At 32.5% G+C, this 14,486-nt stretch overlaps 1 protein-coding gene across 1 annotated transcript in view; it reads right to left on the minus strand.

Annotated features, from left to right (window-relative positions):
* LOC132740917 (xanthine dehydrogenase/oxidase-like) overlaps nt 1-14,486 on the minus strand; it is a 61,020-nt gene that overhangs the window by 33,656 nt on the left and 12,878 nt on the right. The window contains 16 exon segments of the mRNA XM_060728979.1: nt 90-223; nt 1,330-1,551; nt 2,371-2,490; nt 2,831-3,012; nt 3,978-4,185; nt 4,534-4,696; nt 6,161-6,345; nt 7,110-7,222; nt 7,548-7,641; nt 8,145-8,218; nt 8,525-8,695; nt 9,293-9,434; nt 10,060-10,140; nt 11,554-11,625; nt 12,919-12,980; nt 13,519-13,645. Coding sequence (XP_060584962.1) covers nt 90-223; nt 1,330-1,551; nt 2,371-2,490; nt 2,831-3,012; nt 3,978-4,185; nt 4,534-4,696; nt 6,161-6,345; nt 7,110-7,222; nt 7,548-7,641; nt 8,145-8,218; nt 8,525-8,695; nt 9,293-9,434; nt 10,060-10,140; nt 11,554-11,625; nt 12,919-12,980; nt 13,519-13,645 — 2,150 coding nt within the window.

Consider the following 14,486-nt stretch of genomic DNA (forward strand, 5'->3'; position numbering starts at 1 on the left):
TAAATGATATACTTAAACAGCAACCATTTGATTTTAAATAAATATTTAATACAAATACATGTATGATATAAACAATAACTGTTATTTACTTGTTGGCTGCTACAGCAACAGGTGTAGAAATGATAATGGATCTGGTTTCCTTCCCTCCAAACCCACCACCTAGCCGTTTCACTCGGACAACAATTCTGTTGGCAGGAACATTTAATGCCTCTGCTGTAACACTCTGTAATTATACACGGCATTAATTAATGCTTACCCTACATGCTTAAACCAACGCTAGTCTTTCCGTTAGATTTACCCATGCTTAGGATGATGTAATTTTACTGTTATGAATGAAGTTGTGATTGATTTCATATGCTGTTGTAAGAAAATAGTTATGGGTGAAATGACTTAAATTTCCATGGAAAATTGTTTTATTAAGGGAAAGTATTTGAAGTATAATGGAATATGGTAGAATATGCAAGAAAATCTGACACATGTTTGTGGTTTGGATGGGAATATCCGTCCCTCGGGAACCCACCCATATACCGATCTGAATCATAACATATGACAGATATTATTAGTATTTGTCAACAATATAGACATCTATGCAGTCAGACAATGGCTCTCCCCTGTTAGTAGATCAATTTTTTGTATTTTAATTGATATTGGTATACCCTTAACTTGAACAGACTATTTGAAATTCAAAGCAGGGAAAAGTCATTACAAAAAAGCCTGCAGGGTCAGTGTAAATTTCTACTTATCCTTATCTATTTGTGTAATGCAGAAGCCCAGTGCTTTGAATTAAGATCAGTCTACAAGTACTCACCCTTTACATAGTCAATTAGTGATATGTATTTCTCTAAAATGTCACTTGTATCTGGTACAGTGCATGCCAACAGTATAGAGTCAAATTGCACTAATCACTTATGGTGGCAGAAGATACAGGGTTAAAATTTAAGGTATTCAAATTAAAAGTAGGAATTGATGCTAAAGACAATGAAAGGTATGTTGTTATAGTTTTAAAAGAAAAATATTCAAACAAGTTATATTTCCAATTTGTACTGAAATAACAACAAATACATCTGACAGATTTTTGATTCCTGCAGATAAAATGAAAGTAGAAAATAAGGTAGACCATATTTTTCAGTTGAATTTAACCAAATGCCTTTTCCCTTATTTCCTTATAAACAATAATTCCTTAGCTTTAACTTATTCTTTTCATTCATTAAAGAAGGGAAATTTATTGTTCTTTATAACCGAAAATTTGCTATTACAATGTTTGCTATAAGAAGAGTTTACTGTATTGTTTATTTGTTTTATTTGGACATTTAAGAGGAAACATTTTACCTGTGTTTCAGTAGGATTTTGTGTGGACACAAACATTTCCATTTCACCATCTTCTAATTTAGGCACAGCAATGACAGCTTGTGTTTCCAGATAGAAATGTTCCTGACCACCCACATGACATTCACCTTCTATCACATGATCAGCTTGCTGGAATGCTGCATTCACATCACCACAATTAATTGACAGTGGTTTACCATAGAATGATCCCGCCTCAATAGCCTCCTATAATTATTACAATATAGTAAATTGACAGAGGTTAAATGTAATATGATCCCCCCAGATACTTTCTTTATTACAGTATAATAGTTAATTGACAAAGGTTTACAAAAGAATAATTCAGCCCTATATTACAGTACCTTTAATTGGCATGGTTTACCATAGAATGATCCTGTCTTATGGCTTCCCCTTTTAAATACAGTTAATTGACATAGGTTTACAGTAAAATGATCCAGCCTCAATAGCTTACTAGGTAACTACATTAAAATATGGTCAACTGACAGATGGTTTACTGTAGAATGGTCCGGTTTTAATAATTTACAGTACATTTTTTATATGATCAGGCCTTGAAGGTACCCTATTATACAGTACAGTTAACTGACAGTTGTTTTCTATAGAATGATCCAACCTTAATATCTTTCTATATAACAGTACAGCTAGTTCATGCGTTTTTTTGTTTTTTTTGTTGTTGTTTTTTTAGTAAGGAAATAGATGAGCTTATGGTCCAGGTGTATTCCTCTCAAACTAGATATTATGGGTTTGAGCCTAATTTGAGCTATGTTAATGCTCCCTCATATGACACATATGATATATTCTGTGGTAAAACTCTGTTACTCAACTACATTGTATTATAGGGAACTGTCAATGTAAATGGATTAATAGTGTTCAATTATTTTCAGATTCTGACAGAATAATCCTCGGATCATATTATCAGCTGCAGGTCTGCTGTTATACATTCTGTAAGACAAAACCACAATAACTGACTATTATTATTTACAAGCAAAGGGAGCAAACTCAAACAAAAATACATGAATTAATATTTACCTTTATAGTGATGATTGGTTTTAACTCTTCATATTCCACTTTAACACATTTAGCTGCTCTCTGTGCTTGTATTTGAGTTTCTGCAACTATTCCAGCTATAATCTGTCCTTCACATAGTACCTATAACATATTGTACAAAATTATGAACATATTTTCTACAATATAAACACATTATTTATCACAATGTACTTACAACATTACCAATATACACACAATATCTATCCTTGAAAACAAGTATATGCCAATGTGTCAAACATTAATCAAAAACTATGGTGGAAAAGCAGGACTGACCCAATATTGGTGACTACACAAGTTAATATCATAGAAAGCATTCAAAAAGTTCAGTTATGTGTTCTATGGAAAACAATAGCCACACAGGATTGAATCAAAAGATTGACTGGTACGGGGATTAGTTTTAAATGTCCCATATGGAGTTTTGGGACATATACTGTTTGTATACCTGAGATGAAGCAAAGATTTCCTCATCATCTGGAATAGTAGCTCCCCATTTGTTGTGACCGGGGACGTCCTTGTGAGAGATAAAGTCCACAACCCCAGGCATTGTCAGCGCTTCTGATGCATCAACATTGACAATGTTAGCATAGGCTTTCTTGCTGGTTACAAATGCCATATACAACTCATCTGTTGACATAAAAAATAATAATAAAGCTAAGGTGTTTAACAGACCAGTGCGTAGGTCTAGGTACATATATAAATCTTTTTTTTTTTTGCAGGTTACAAATGCCATATACAGCTCTTTTGTAGACATCATAAAAAAGTAATAAAACTAAGGTGTTTAACAGGCCAAAGGGTAGGAATGGATATAAATATAATTCATTATTTTCCTAGCTAGTAAAATATTATGACCAGTGAGATATAATCTGGATCACTCACAGTCACTGTATATCTTTCACTTCAACACACATTGTTACACAAATAATCAACTGTAACATATCACTAATTCAGACAGTATATCAAGTTTATCATATGGGTGCATGTTCAAATATCAAAAAAATAATAAAGAAAACCCTGAATTTAATATTTGGCTTTAAAAATAGAAAAAGAGTCCTATCATGAGTATAAAAACCTGATCTTAGACAAATGCCTGAAACAGCAAAATAAATGACATTCAGCTAGTTTTTTTTCTTTTAACAAGGATTTTAATGTGATTACATCAATTCTTAAACTATTTATGAATTAAGGATTTAACTCACTACAGTGTCGAAGAAGCATAGCTAGACACTTGACAAAATCATGATCACAAAGTAGAAAAATATCACTTTTTACGTTGATTTTAGCATTTTCAATTATTATAGTTTATAAATCGGCATGAAAAGATGAATAAAATGTCTTAAAGTCCAGTTCAGCGGATGAAAAGTTGAGTTTTTAGCATTTAATCATTCAAGTCTGATATATACTGGAATATGGTATTTAGAGTGGTGCTCCTACACTTTTTATTAGTCTCACTCTGAATTTAATATATTGTTCATGTAGACAAAAATTGACTGGAAATAACAGGATATATTGTCAGTTTTATATGTAATCTACATTAACTTACTGTGAAGTTTAGGCATATTGTCAATATAAATCATTTTGACAACACTTACTGTGAAGTTTAGGCATATCATCAATATAAATGGCTTCTCCAGTAGTTTGTTTCATTCCTGACATATGTTTGATATTACGACCGACGGGGTCATCTTCTAACTGCCCTGGGGCTACTTCCTGGTACATCTGAATACTCTTTGACGAGTCACGGTGAAATGGGGGCGTGGCACTATGGAAGTATGAAGGTACTTTGGTTTTTGATAGGTGCTGAAAAAAATAAAGTGAAACAAAATAATATTACTGATAATAATATCATTCTAACTTAGTTTGTTTGGCATCTTGAACACGGCTAATAATTCTTAATATAAATCATGGATAGAAATCAGGTCTGATTGACAACAAATATTCAATATAAATATATATCCATCTATGTCTGGATACTGCCAACCCCTCTCGTGAGTGTTAAAGGCAGGAATTAAGTGAAAGTCAGATTGTTAGTAAAAACTGAAAGAAAAGCAAAATAGTCCAAGCATTATGAACATAGAAAGGAAGTCCAAAAGCATAGCTTAATTGAAAGCAATTTCAGAATAAAATGACTATTTTAGTGCAAATTACCATAGACTGTAGTTGCATTTGTACTGTGAGGTAGAATTTGAAGAAAAAACTGATTGTAAGGGTTCGCCTGTACTCAACCATCCCTCCCGGTGCTCCAGCTTGTAACGGGAGATCATCGGCTAGCTGCTTGCATACATCTGTGACTAGACTTTCATCCCACTTCCTGTAACATACAAATACACCACAAAATATAGACTCATGATTTAATAATAAACATGATGCAACCTATATTTAGCATTTACCTTTTTTCTTTTTGGTTGTGATTTATGCTGCACCAAAACTGTAAAGGTCATATGGCAACTTTTCAGCTTTAATGGTTGTGGAGGATCTCAGTAAAGCTGGAAAGTTGACATATGACCTATACAGTGTTGTTGCCAATGACCAGTATGTAATTATAAAACATAAATGATAAATTTTTTACCAGTGAGATATAAGTCATATCACATTGTTTAAAACTGACCGAGAAATAGATTTCTTGTCCCTGTTTTATATAATCAGGGATATTACAAATAAGAACACATAACAGGTTAAGATTTTCATGATGACATGGATAGTGTCATATAAGTTAGCATCATTAGGTGCAAATTCTGATAATCTTTTAATAATTTAATAGAACTAGAACTCCGCGAGTCGGATGTGTCGCCTTGTGAACAATATAGTTTAGGAGAAATGGCAGGGACAAAAATGATATTTGAAAATCAACAAAGGGCAATAGCTCAAAAAATAAGAAATGCAGAGCAGCAGTTTCTATGCATTGCACTTCTCAGTATCAATAAGATCTATCATCCTACTAAGTTTCAAGTCAAAAGCTTTTATAATTTATGAGAAATGGCCTGGACAATAATAAAGTTTGAAAATTAACAAGGGCAATAACTAAAAAAATAAGAAATGCAGAGTACCAGTTCTTGGGCACTGCACTTCTTCTTAATGAGATCTATCATCCTATGAAGTTTCATGTCCATAGCTTTTATACTTAAGGAGAAATGGCCTGGACAAAAATAAAGTATGAAAATAAACAAAGGGCAATAACTCAAAAAATAAGAAATGCAGAGTACCAGTTCTTGTGCACTGCACTTCTCCTTAATGAGATCTATCATCCTATGAAGTTTCAAGTCCATAGCTTTTATACTTGAGGAGAAATGGCCCGGACAAAAATAAAGTATGAAAATTAACAAAGGGCAATAACTCAAAAAATAAGAAATGCAGAGTACCAGTTCTTGTGCACTGCACTTCTCCTTAATGAGATCTATCATCCTATGAAGTTTCAAGTCCATAGCTTTTATACTTGAGGAGAAATGGCCCGGACAAAAATAAAGTATGAAAATTAACAAAGGGTAATTACTTCAAAAAATAAGAAGTGCAGAGTACCCGTTCTTGTGCACTACACTTCAGGTCATTATAAGAAGCATGCATACCAAATTTGAAGTCAATTCGACTTATAATGACTGACTTATGCTCCGGACAAGCTTAAGGGGACGCCGACGCCGACGCCGACAACGACACCGCCGACAAAAGTAACACCTATATGTCGCCTTTTTCAAGGCGACACAAAAACTGTAAAATGCTGAATAAGATTAAAAGAATTTTTTTTAGGTGATTTAAAAACTATAACTTATCCTAGCCTTACCTTCCTACAGCAGCTGACATAGTTTTTGTGGGCATTACAGTTATAACAGACATGCCTCCATATGCCAGGGATAACTTCTTTATAACATTACTGTTATCTTCAAACTGTACATAAATCCCTGCATTAACTGTGGCAATATCATCTTCTCTTCTATATGCTTGCTTGTAACCACCAAAATACTCATTCTGTATCACAAAAGTACAATATTGTAACTATCAAAATACTCATTCTGTATCACAAAAATAAAATTTTGCAACCACCAAAATACTCATTCATAAAAATAGAATATTATTCCCACCAAATGCTGTATCACAATAATAACATCTTGTAACCAACTAAATACCCATTCTGTATCACAAAAATATAGATTGTCTAATTAACATAGGAGAAATGAATCATTTCACTTTGTCTAGATATGCCTATTTAAAGTGACCACAGAAAACTGACATAAGCAACTGCTTTAGACAACTTTTACTCATTTTATGCTGTACATGGAATCAAACTTGCAACACTTGATTTTGTAATGGGCAATGTTCCCATAAAACAATGCATTTTCTTTTAGTTAATAATCAGTGGTCAGTGTCATCTATTACAAGGAATCAAGATTTAAACCTCACTATTATTTTCTCTATTTTGGGTGAGATTTTAAAACAAAACTCTTGCAGCTATGTTCTACACCTACATGTATACATGTTTTGAATAGTAAATTTCTCCATTTTGCACCATCTTTGCAAAATATTAGGACTATAGTATTTCTAGAGAGTCAATAATATGGGTTTCAAAGAAAGCTATAAATATTTGCATGACTCATCAATTTCTAGCCAGACCAGCTAGCATTTGATCAGATTCTATAACTATAATCATTTTCATGTTTTTTTTTAATGTTTTAATCTGAATGATATTGTAGATTTTATCCCCATGGCAACATGTTTTTAAATGTAGTATTTACCTTCGATGTAAAAGGAAGCAGTATATTTATCACAACCTCTGTGGACTTTAAAGCAGTCTTTCTGTAACCAAGGAAAAACTTCTCATCCATAACAACCTGTCTTTTACCCTCCTCTGAAATACATCATATCCTTGCTATATCAAATGTTCTTACACAAACAAAGTCTATAACTTAATGTTAATAATTTTAAACACCCAAGATAAGTTTACTAGAAACGTAATGTAGTCTGTCATTTGCAGAGAAATGTAATCACTTGTTAGTTATCCAGGTAAGCCACTTAGGTGGACTGGCCACCTAGATATGACCAAAAATGTATTGAAATTTGGCATAAAAACAAATAATCAAAGAAACTAACAAGGTTGTGCATTTATTTGCATAGAACAATTTATAAATGTTCTTACATTATTAAAATAATTAAAACAGATTAAGAAATCTTACCTTTACTTTGTACTTCCAATATGGCACCCGATGCCAGGAATAAAGGGTTCAAGTCTGAGATAGGACTAGCAGTTATAATATTACCTGCAACAGCCTGTAAACACATCAACAATATACATGTAAAGAATAATATTGTAAAAGAAATATATTCTCCATTTCCAATATGTACATCCACTTCTCTCCAAATCCTTCATTTGAACCATAGCATGAAAGATATCACTGTAAAATATATGCCTATGTGGCAGTATGGCCGAGTGGTTTACGTGTCAGACTAGTAATCTAAGGACCTCTAGCCATGTGGATTCCATCCCTGTCAGGGGCAAGTTGTTGTTTCCTTAAGCAAGTAACTTTACACACAATGCTTAGTACTGGTTGGTTAAAGGAATGAATTTGAGAGTGTGTTTATGCCTATGTAGCTTCCTACACAATCAAACCATCCTAAATCTGAACTAAACAAATGCTTCTACTACAATACAAGCCAACAAATCAGAGGTCCTTAGACCTTATGTTGCTTCTCATGTGAGCTAATCAACAGGGTTCATCCATTATAAGATTATGCAATATTTATTTATTTCAACATATAATTAATTTACTTACAGCAACATTTCTAATCTGGTATCCTGCAAACCATCGTAACATCTCTACAAAAGCTGTAAATACTCTTGTCTTTGGTTCTGAAAGTACAAGAAACCAGTAGAGATTTACAGGTCATATATCTAACAAAGAAACTATGTTATGTCAAAATATTACATGAAAATATTTCATGTCATAAATAGTGAATACAACTATTTTTTCTTCTGCATATAATTAGGAAACGCATTGCCATTTCTTGTTTAATAAAATATTAGCATCACCAAAAGAAGTGAGGAACAAACAAATAATTGCTACATTCATTTATATTATATGAGATATATAGAGTTTAAGTTATACTGTGTGTGAGATATATTGTGGTATATAGAATCAACATGAAAATTCATACCTGGATATTTGCCTATAGCTTGTTTAAGTTCCTGATGCAATCCTGGAGAGTGTAACTGAGGCCCCAAATCTTATGCCTAGATCTGTGTGGGTAATATCAACAAGCTCCGGTATATGTGTTGGTGCTATCATCACAGGGTACTTCATGTTCTTAAACTTCATCTCAACACCTGAAACACAAGTAGTGGTGGCATGGCGGAGTGATTAACGTGTCGGACTAATAATCTAATGATCACAAGCCCCATTGGTTCAAACCCCGTCCATGCCGTCAGGGGCAAGTTGTTGTTTCCTTGAGCAAGAAACTTTACACTCACTGTTCATGATCAGTACTGGTTGGTTCCAGGAACGGATTCCAGAGTGTGTCTATAAGCTTATAGCTTCCTACACAATCAAACTAAAATAAATTCTGTATAAACCAAGTATGGTACTGCTAATGTACACTTTATCTTTCTCTATCAAACTGAAGCAGTCATTTACATGGAAGGTCTAAAAATTAGAACTATCAAGTATATGATTATATAAAATATTTGTTCTCACATGTATATCTATTTGCCACCTGAGTATAGAGACAGTATGACCTGAACATCTATGATGTCTGACCAGGCTCTATACTGTTGGCTAATTTAGTGTAATTCTTCATCTTGGTATACCCATCAATGATAATGGACAGTTCCATAAATGGAAACTGGACAAGTCCATTTAAGAAATTTAGCAGGTTAAGGGTTAAATGTCAAAGATGTATTTATATCATGAAATCTTTCACTGACCTATTTCCGTGTTGCCAACCACAAGTCGAGCATCTTGGTGGGTTGATTTGAGATCTAACAATTCCTGTAATTTAGTTGGTCTATACCAGATCACTCTTTCACCTTCATACACCAGATAATCTGTGTCATATTTGGAAGATGTCTGAAAACATATAAACATATGAGAATATCAGTAACACTGAATGCTGATGCTGCTTGATGTGGCTTTAACAATGCTTAAACATTGTTCTACTAGGGGAAATAGTAGGAAAATCTACTTTTATCCTCAGTGACCTTGACCTTGACCCAATAACCTGAAATTCTATCTGAGTGTAGATATCAACATATCAAATATTTAACATATCAGTCAGTTAATAATGCTATGAGAAATGGTGACATATATAAGACCATGGAAATTACAAGATGGTCTACTGTAAGATGTTATACTAAATAGAGTATCACTGATACAATTAACTTTATTAACTGTGGTAAATTATGTGTGATTAACTGAAAAACTGTGGTAAAATACTTGTGATTAACTTATAAATTGTGGTAAATGACATGCCATTTACTTATAAACTGTGGTAAATATTTGTGATTAACTAATAAATAATATTGTAATCTTTTTAAACATGTGGTAAAACATTTTATACATATGTATTTTTTATATATAGATTCTGGTAAAAGTATTATCAATTTTGACTGTAGTAGGTGACAGGTGACATGTTTTGTCACTTATAAAATGTAGTTTAATACATGTACATGTGATAAACATAATGGTAAATTACCTGTAATTCAGGTGGGAATATTGGATCTTGTGTTGCATCTAGTGGCAAGAATTCTTTGGCATTAACAAGTGATGTTCCAACCTGTAAAAAATATACCAAAAATTGTAAAACTAATTAACATCTACATCATCTGTTATATAATCAGAAGTGTTCTAAATTTTGTGTATTATTTTCTATTTGACATGCTAGTGAGTACATAAATACTTATTATGTAAATGGTGGATGTAAAAAATAGGACTTATGACAGACAAGAACTAGAAACAGACGAGAGTTGTAAACAATTAACCGATAAAACTGAGGTATTCAGGCGTGAAGTAGTTGCAATAATAAATCTTTCTATGTATCTCAACAAATTAGCCAGTTTGTAAGCTACACTTAATTAAATCATTATTATCTTTCTCTCACTACTTTACATTGAATTCACAGACATTTACTTTACATTAATTTATGATGTAATTAAGCTTTTGTTAATCTCACAGCATGTGTTGCACTAACATGTCATAGTTTTCTCGTATGTGATATAGTATTTTATAATGCTCATTATTTTATCCTATGTTATATTGTCAACTATGTATATGCTTCCTTTGCCGAAATAAATCTATCTATTTGGCAATTATAATATTTGTGTTATACTTATATAAAGATGACAGTAATATATATATTGCTGTATCTGGTGTAAAACTAAAGTACACATACATTAAAAAAGATATTTTAAGAAATTTTTCATAGCAATTATCTATAGGCATATATTTTTTTATCCTAACCAGTTGTAAATGGAGTAAAGTTATAATTTTACCTTTATTATTCTCTACAAAATATGTAGATTTGATAAAGTGAGGGTGCAATTCTAAAAATTTTGCCCCTATAGTTATGGGAAACTCAGGGGATGAGAAAATCTTAACACACCTTATTGTAGGTCTATACCCCTGAATTTATTTTTATACTTTTATTTATATACACATATATAAACATATTAAAATATGTTAATCAGTATAATCTATTGTTGCACTCTTCATTATAAGTCACCCAAGAAGGGTTTTCATTTTTATCTGAAGCAACAGATGTGGCTATTAAAACAACCAATTTAGCCAGGGGTCTAGGGGAGTATTTTAATCTACAGGCTAAAAATACACCCGATTTTAACAGTATTTTAACTGATGATATGGATTACCAATCTATTAATAATGAAAACCCTCGGACTAGGTCAGTTAACTCCTTTTATAAAAACATATTCATGTACATCAAGTTACAAAATGTTTTCAAGGTTATTCAATTATCATAGAAATCACAAACCTTACAGCTGCAAATGTTTCATTTTATAACATAATAAAAACTATTACCAAAATATAATATTAACTTTTCTCAACAATCTGTCACACATGACCATAAATATCTAATAAGATTTTATGGTTTAAACATTAAACATCATTAAACATTTAATACATAAAATCAATATTGAAATGGTTACGATGTATTCAGCAAGTATAAACATACCCCATCCTGTGACTGGATATTGTTGTTACCATTTTTATTCCTACAGCAGTTTTCACCCATACCACAGTACTCCTGTATATATACAATATATGAGCCGCATCATGACAAAACCAACATAGTGTGTTTGCGACCAGCATGGATCCAGACCAGCCTGCGCATCCGCGCAGTCTGATCAGGATCCATGCTGTTCGCTTACCAACTATTTTACAAGTAGAGAAACTGATAGCGAAAAGCATGGATCCTGATCAGACTGTGCAGATGCGCAGGCTGGTCTGGATCCATGCTGGTCGCAAACGCATAACGTATGTATATATACAGTATTTCAATTATTCTACAATTACAACATAAAATATACAACATCACATTTTAAATGCATATATGGTTATTTATATTTTTTTGATAGCTTTGAAAATCCTGCTGAGGATCTATTGTCCATCTAAAATGGGGTGGGTTGGGGGAGGCCAGGGTTTTTTGTTTGACTTACTCCAGAATTCATGAGTATTTGGGTTTTATCCAGCTAATCCGTCGGTACAAAAAAACTGTTACAGTTACAGCTTCAAAAATAAGCACAACAGGTTGACTAATCATTATCTATTGTGACAGGTAGTGTACCTTGAAAGTTTGTTTGAACCTCTGGATTAGCTGGGAAAACCCCACTTTTGCTGAGTTCTGGATAATGTTCTATTTAATAATCAAAAGGGCTTTTGGGTCAAGTGGCTTTTGTCCAGATGGCAATGCATTAATAAAACAGTACACTGCATGTCAAGATTTGGTGTTGTAAGTGAATCAATTTCATTAGCTTGGTATTACTGTCCCTAGAAACTATATAATTATGTAATTGCTAAAAATTTAAAACCAGTGAGGGTTACTAAGCATAAGAAATGTACATTTAATATACAAGAAAACAAAGTTACTGATATAACTGACCTCAAAGTTGACAATTCTATAAAATAAATTCTCAAAGTAGAGTGGGCCATAATTCTGACATAGTATGCATCAGAGTTAAAGTTCCAGTATATTCTTGGAAAAGAATTTCATGGAAAGGTGACATGCCAGACATCAATCTTTACCAACAGTTAAACAAGCAAACCATAATTTGCCATCCAGTATTTCTTTTAAATGAATGCATGTGTATGTTTATTTTCAGGCAATTTGAAGGGAAACCATAAAACTTATAATAACTTGAACATTCTGCATGCTATCAATAAAGTACTTGTGTTTGCTAAACACAGTGTTACTTTACTACATACTCAATTCAACATTTTAAAGTACTTTATGATAACATTGGACAATTACAAATTTAAAGCTGAATAAGTTAATTTTCACTATTTTAGTAAGGTAATAAAGATAGTGTACCATATTTACCTTAGTAAATGTTCTGAAACCATCTAAGATAGGTCTATAACCGGTACATCTACACAAGTTACCTACAAATACAAAATATAAAACTTGAAATATGTTTTTATCATAAGTAGCAAGAAATGTAAAAGACATAAGAATAAATATACATGCATAAAATTATCTGATATACATATTAAAGATATGATGCCTGCAGATAAAGACCAGCTTAACAAATCTTAAACAACAATATATGATTATCAACCTTTAAATACGTACAAAATCTGATATCTGTATCTGACTAGTATAAAGTCAAACAAACCTGCATGTTGGTGCAAGCTGGCCAGAATTCCAGAATTAATACATTTGGCTGATCAATTTTAGCATTTTGTTTTAAAACTTCCTTAAACTTCCAAATCCACAGCAGGATAAGTGCATTGGGTCAAAAAGAAAAGGACAACCAACAAAAGAATAGAACTGCTTCTTCAAAAAAATAGAGAAAAACAGAATACCTAAAGTTGGCCCAAAACAACAAAATTGAAAATGTTGCAGGAGTCTGTTTATGGATGGTAATGGTAATACAGAAATGTAAGTCTATCTTATTAATGATAATTACTCGTTTGTTACCTTCAAAAGCTTTTTCCATGTGTTGAACGGTAGGTTGAGGATCATTTCGTAGCAGTGTATACATTGACATAATAATTCCTGGTGTACAAAATCCACACTGAGATCCATGTGACTTGGCAAGCCTTTCCTGAAATAAAATATAATAATTGAGCCGCGTCATGACAAAACCAACATAGTGGGTTTGTGACCAGCATGGATCCAGACCAGCCTGCACATCCGCGCAGTCTTATCAGGATCCATGCTGTTCGCTATTAGTTTCTCTACTTGTTATAGGGTTTGTAAGCGAACAGCATGGATCCTGATCAGACTGCACGGATGTGCAGGCTGGTCTGGATCCATGCTGGTCGCAAACCCACTATGTTGGTTTTGTCATGGCGCGGCTCATATCATGAACAATACTAAACTGGACAACATTAAGATTAAATCATCTCAAAGCTATCAGTTTATATAAAGTTATAAAGTATTTTTCAAAAGAAGAATGTCACAGAGACTCAGAATAGGATTTTGTGACACAATGAGGCAAAACAAGCCATGTATTTAACCCTTACTGCACTGAATATCTTAAACTTGACTTATCCATCTTTTAATCTATATTATGCATAAATAACTGTAAACAAATATGTTGATGTTTTTCAGAACCATTTTATGTGGGAGAATAGCTTTTAGAAAGAAGGATCATTATTCAAAGACAGACACTTTTCTATGAACTCACAATTTCACTGGGATATGGATCATAGCTAAGCATGACTCAATTTCTTTTTTTTTATGCTTGGTACAAAAATGCGATTCTTTCAGTTAATTAAAAAAGTTATATGAACATTTAGTTAGAAGAATATATTAATATTTGCATGCATTATTAAGTACATTAAAAAAAATATAACAAAATGAATTTTTTTAAGTTCTAATAATTATATGAATGTACATGTATAAAAATTGGAGAGAGTAAGTTTTCATTACAGTGTTAATTT

This window comes from Ruditapes philippinarum, unplaced genomic scaffold, assembly GCF_026571515.1.
Source record: "Ruditapes philippinarum isolate M1 unplaced genomic scaffold, ASM2657151v2 ctg129_1_1_1_1, whole genome shotgun sequence".
In the NCBI taxonomy this organism is placed as follows: Eukaryota; Metazoa; Mollusca; class Bivalvia; order Venerida; family Veneridae; genus Ruditapes; species Ruditapes philippinarum.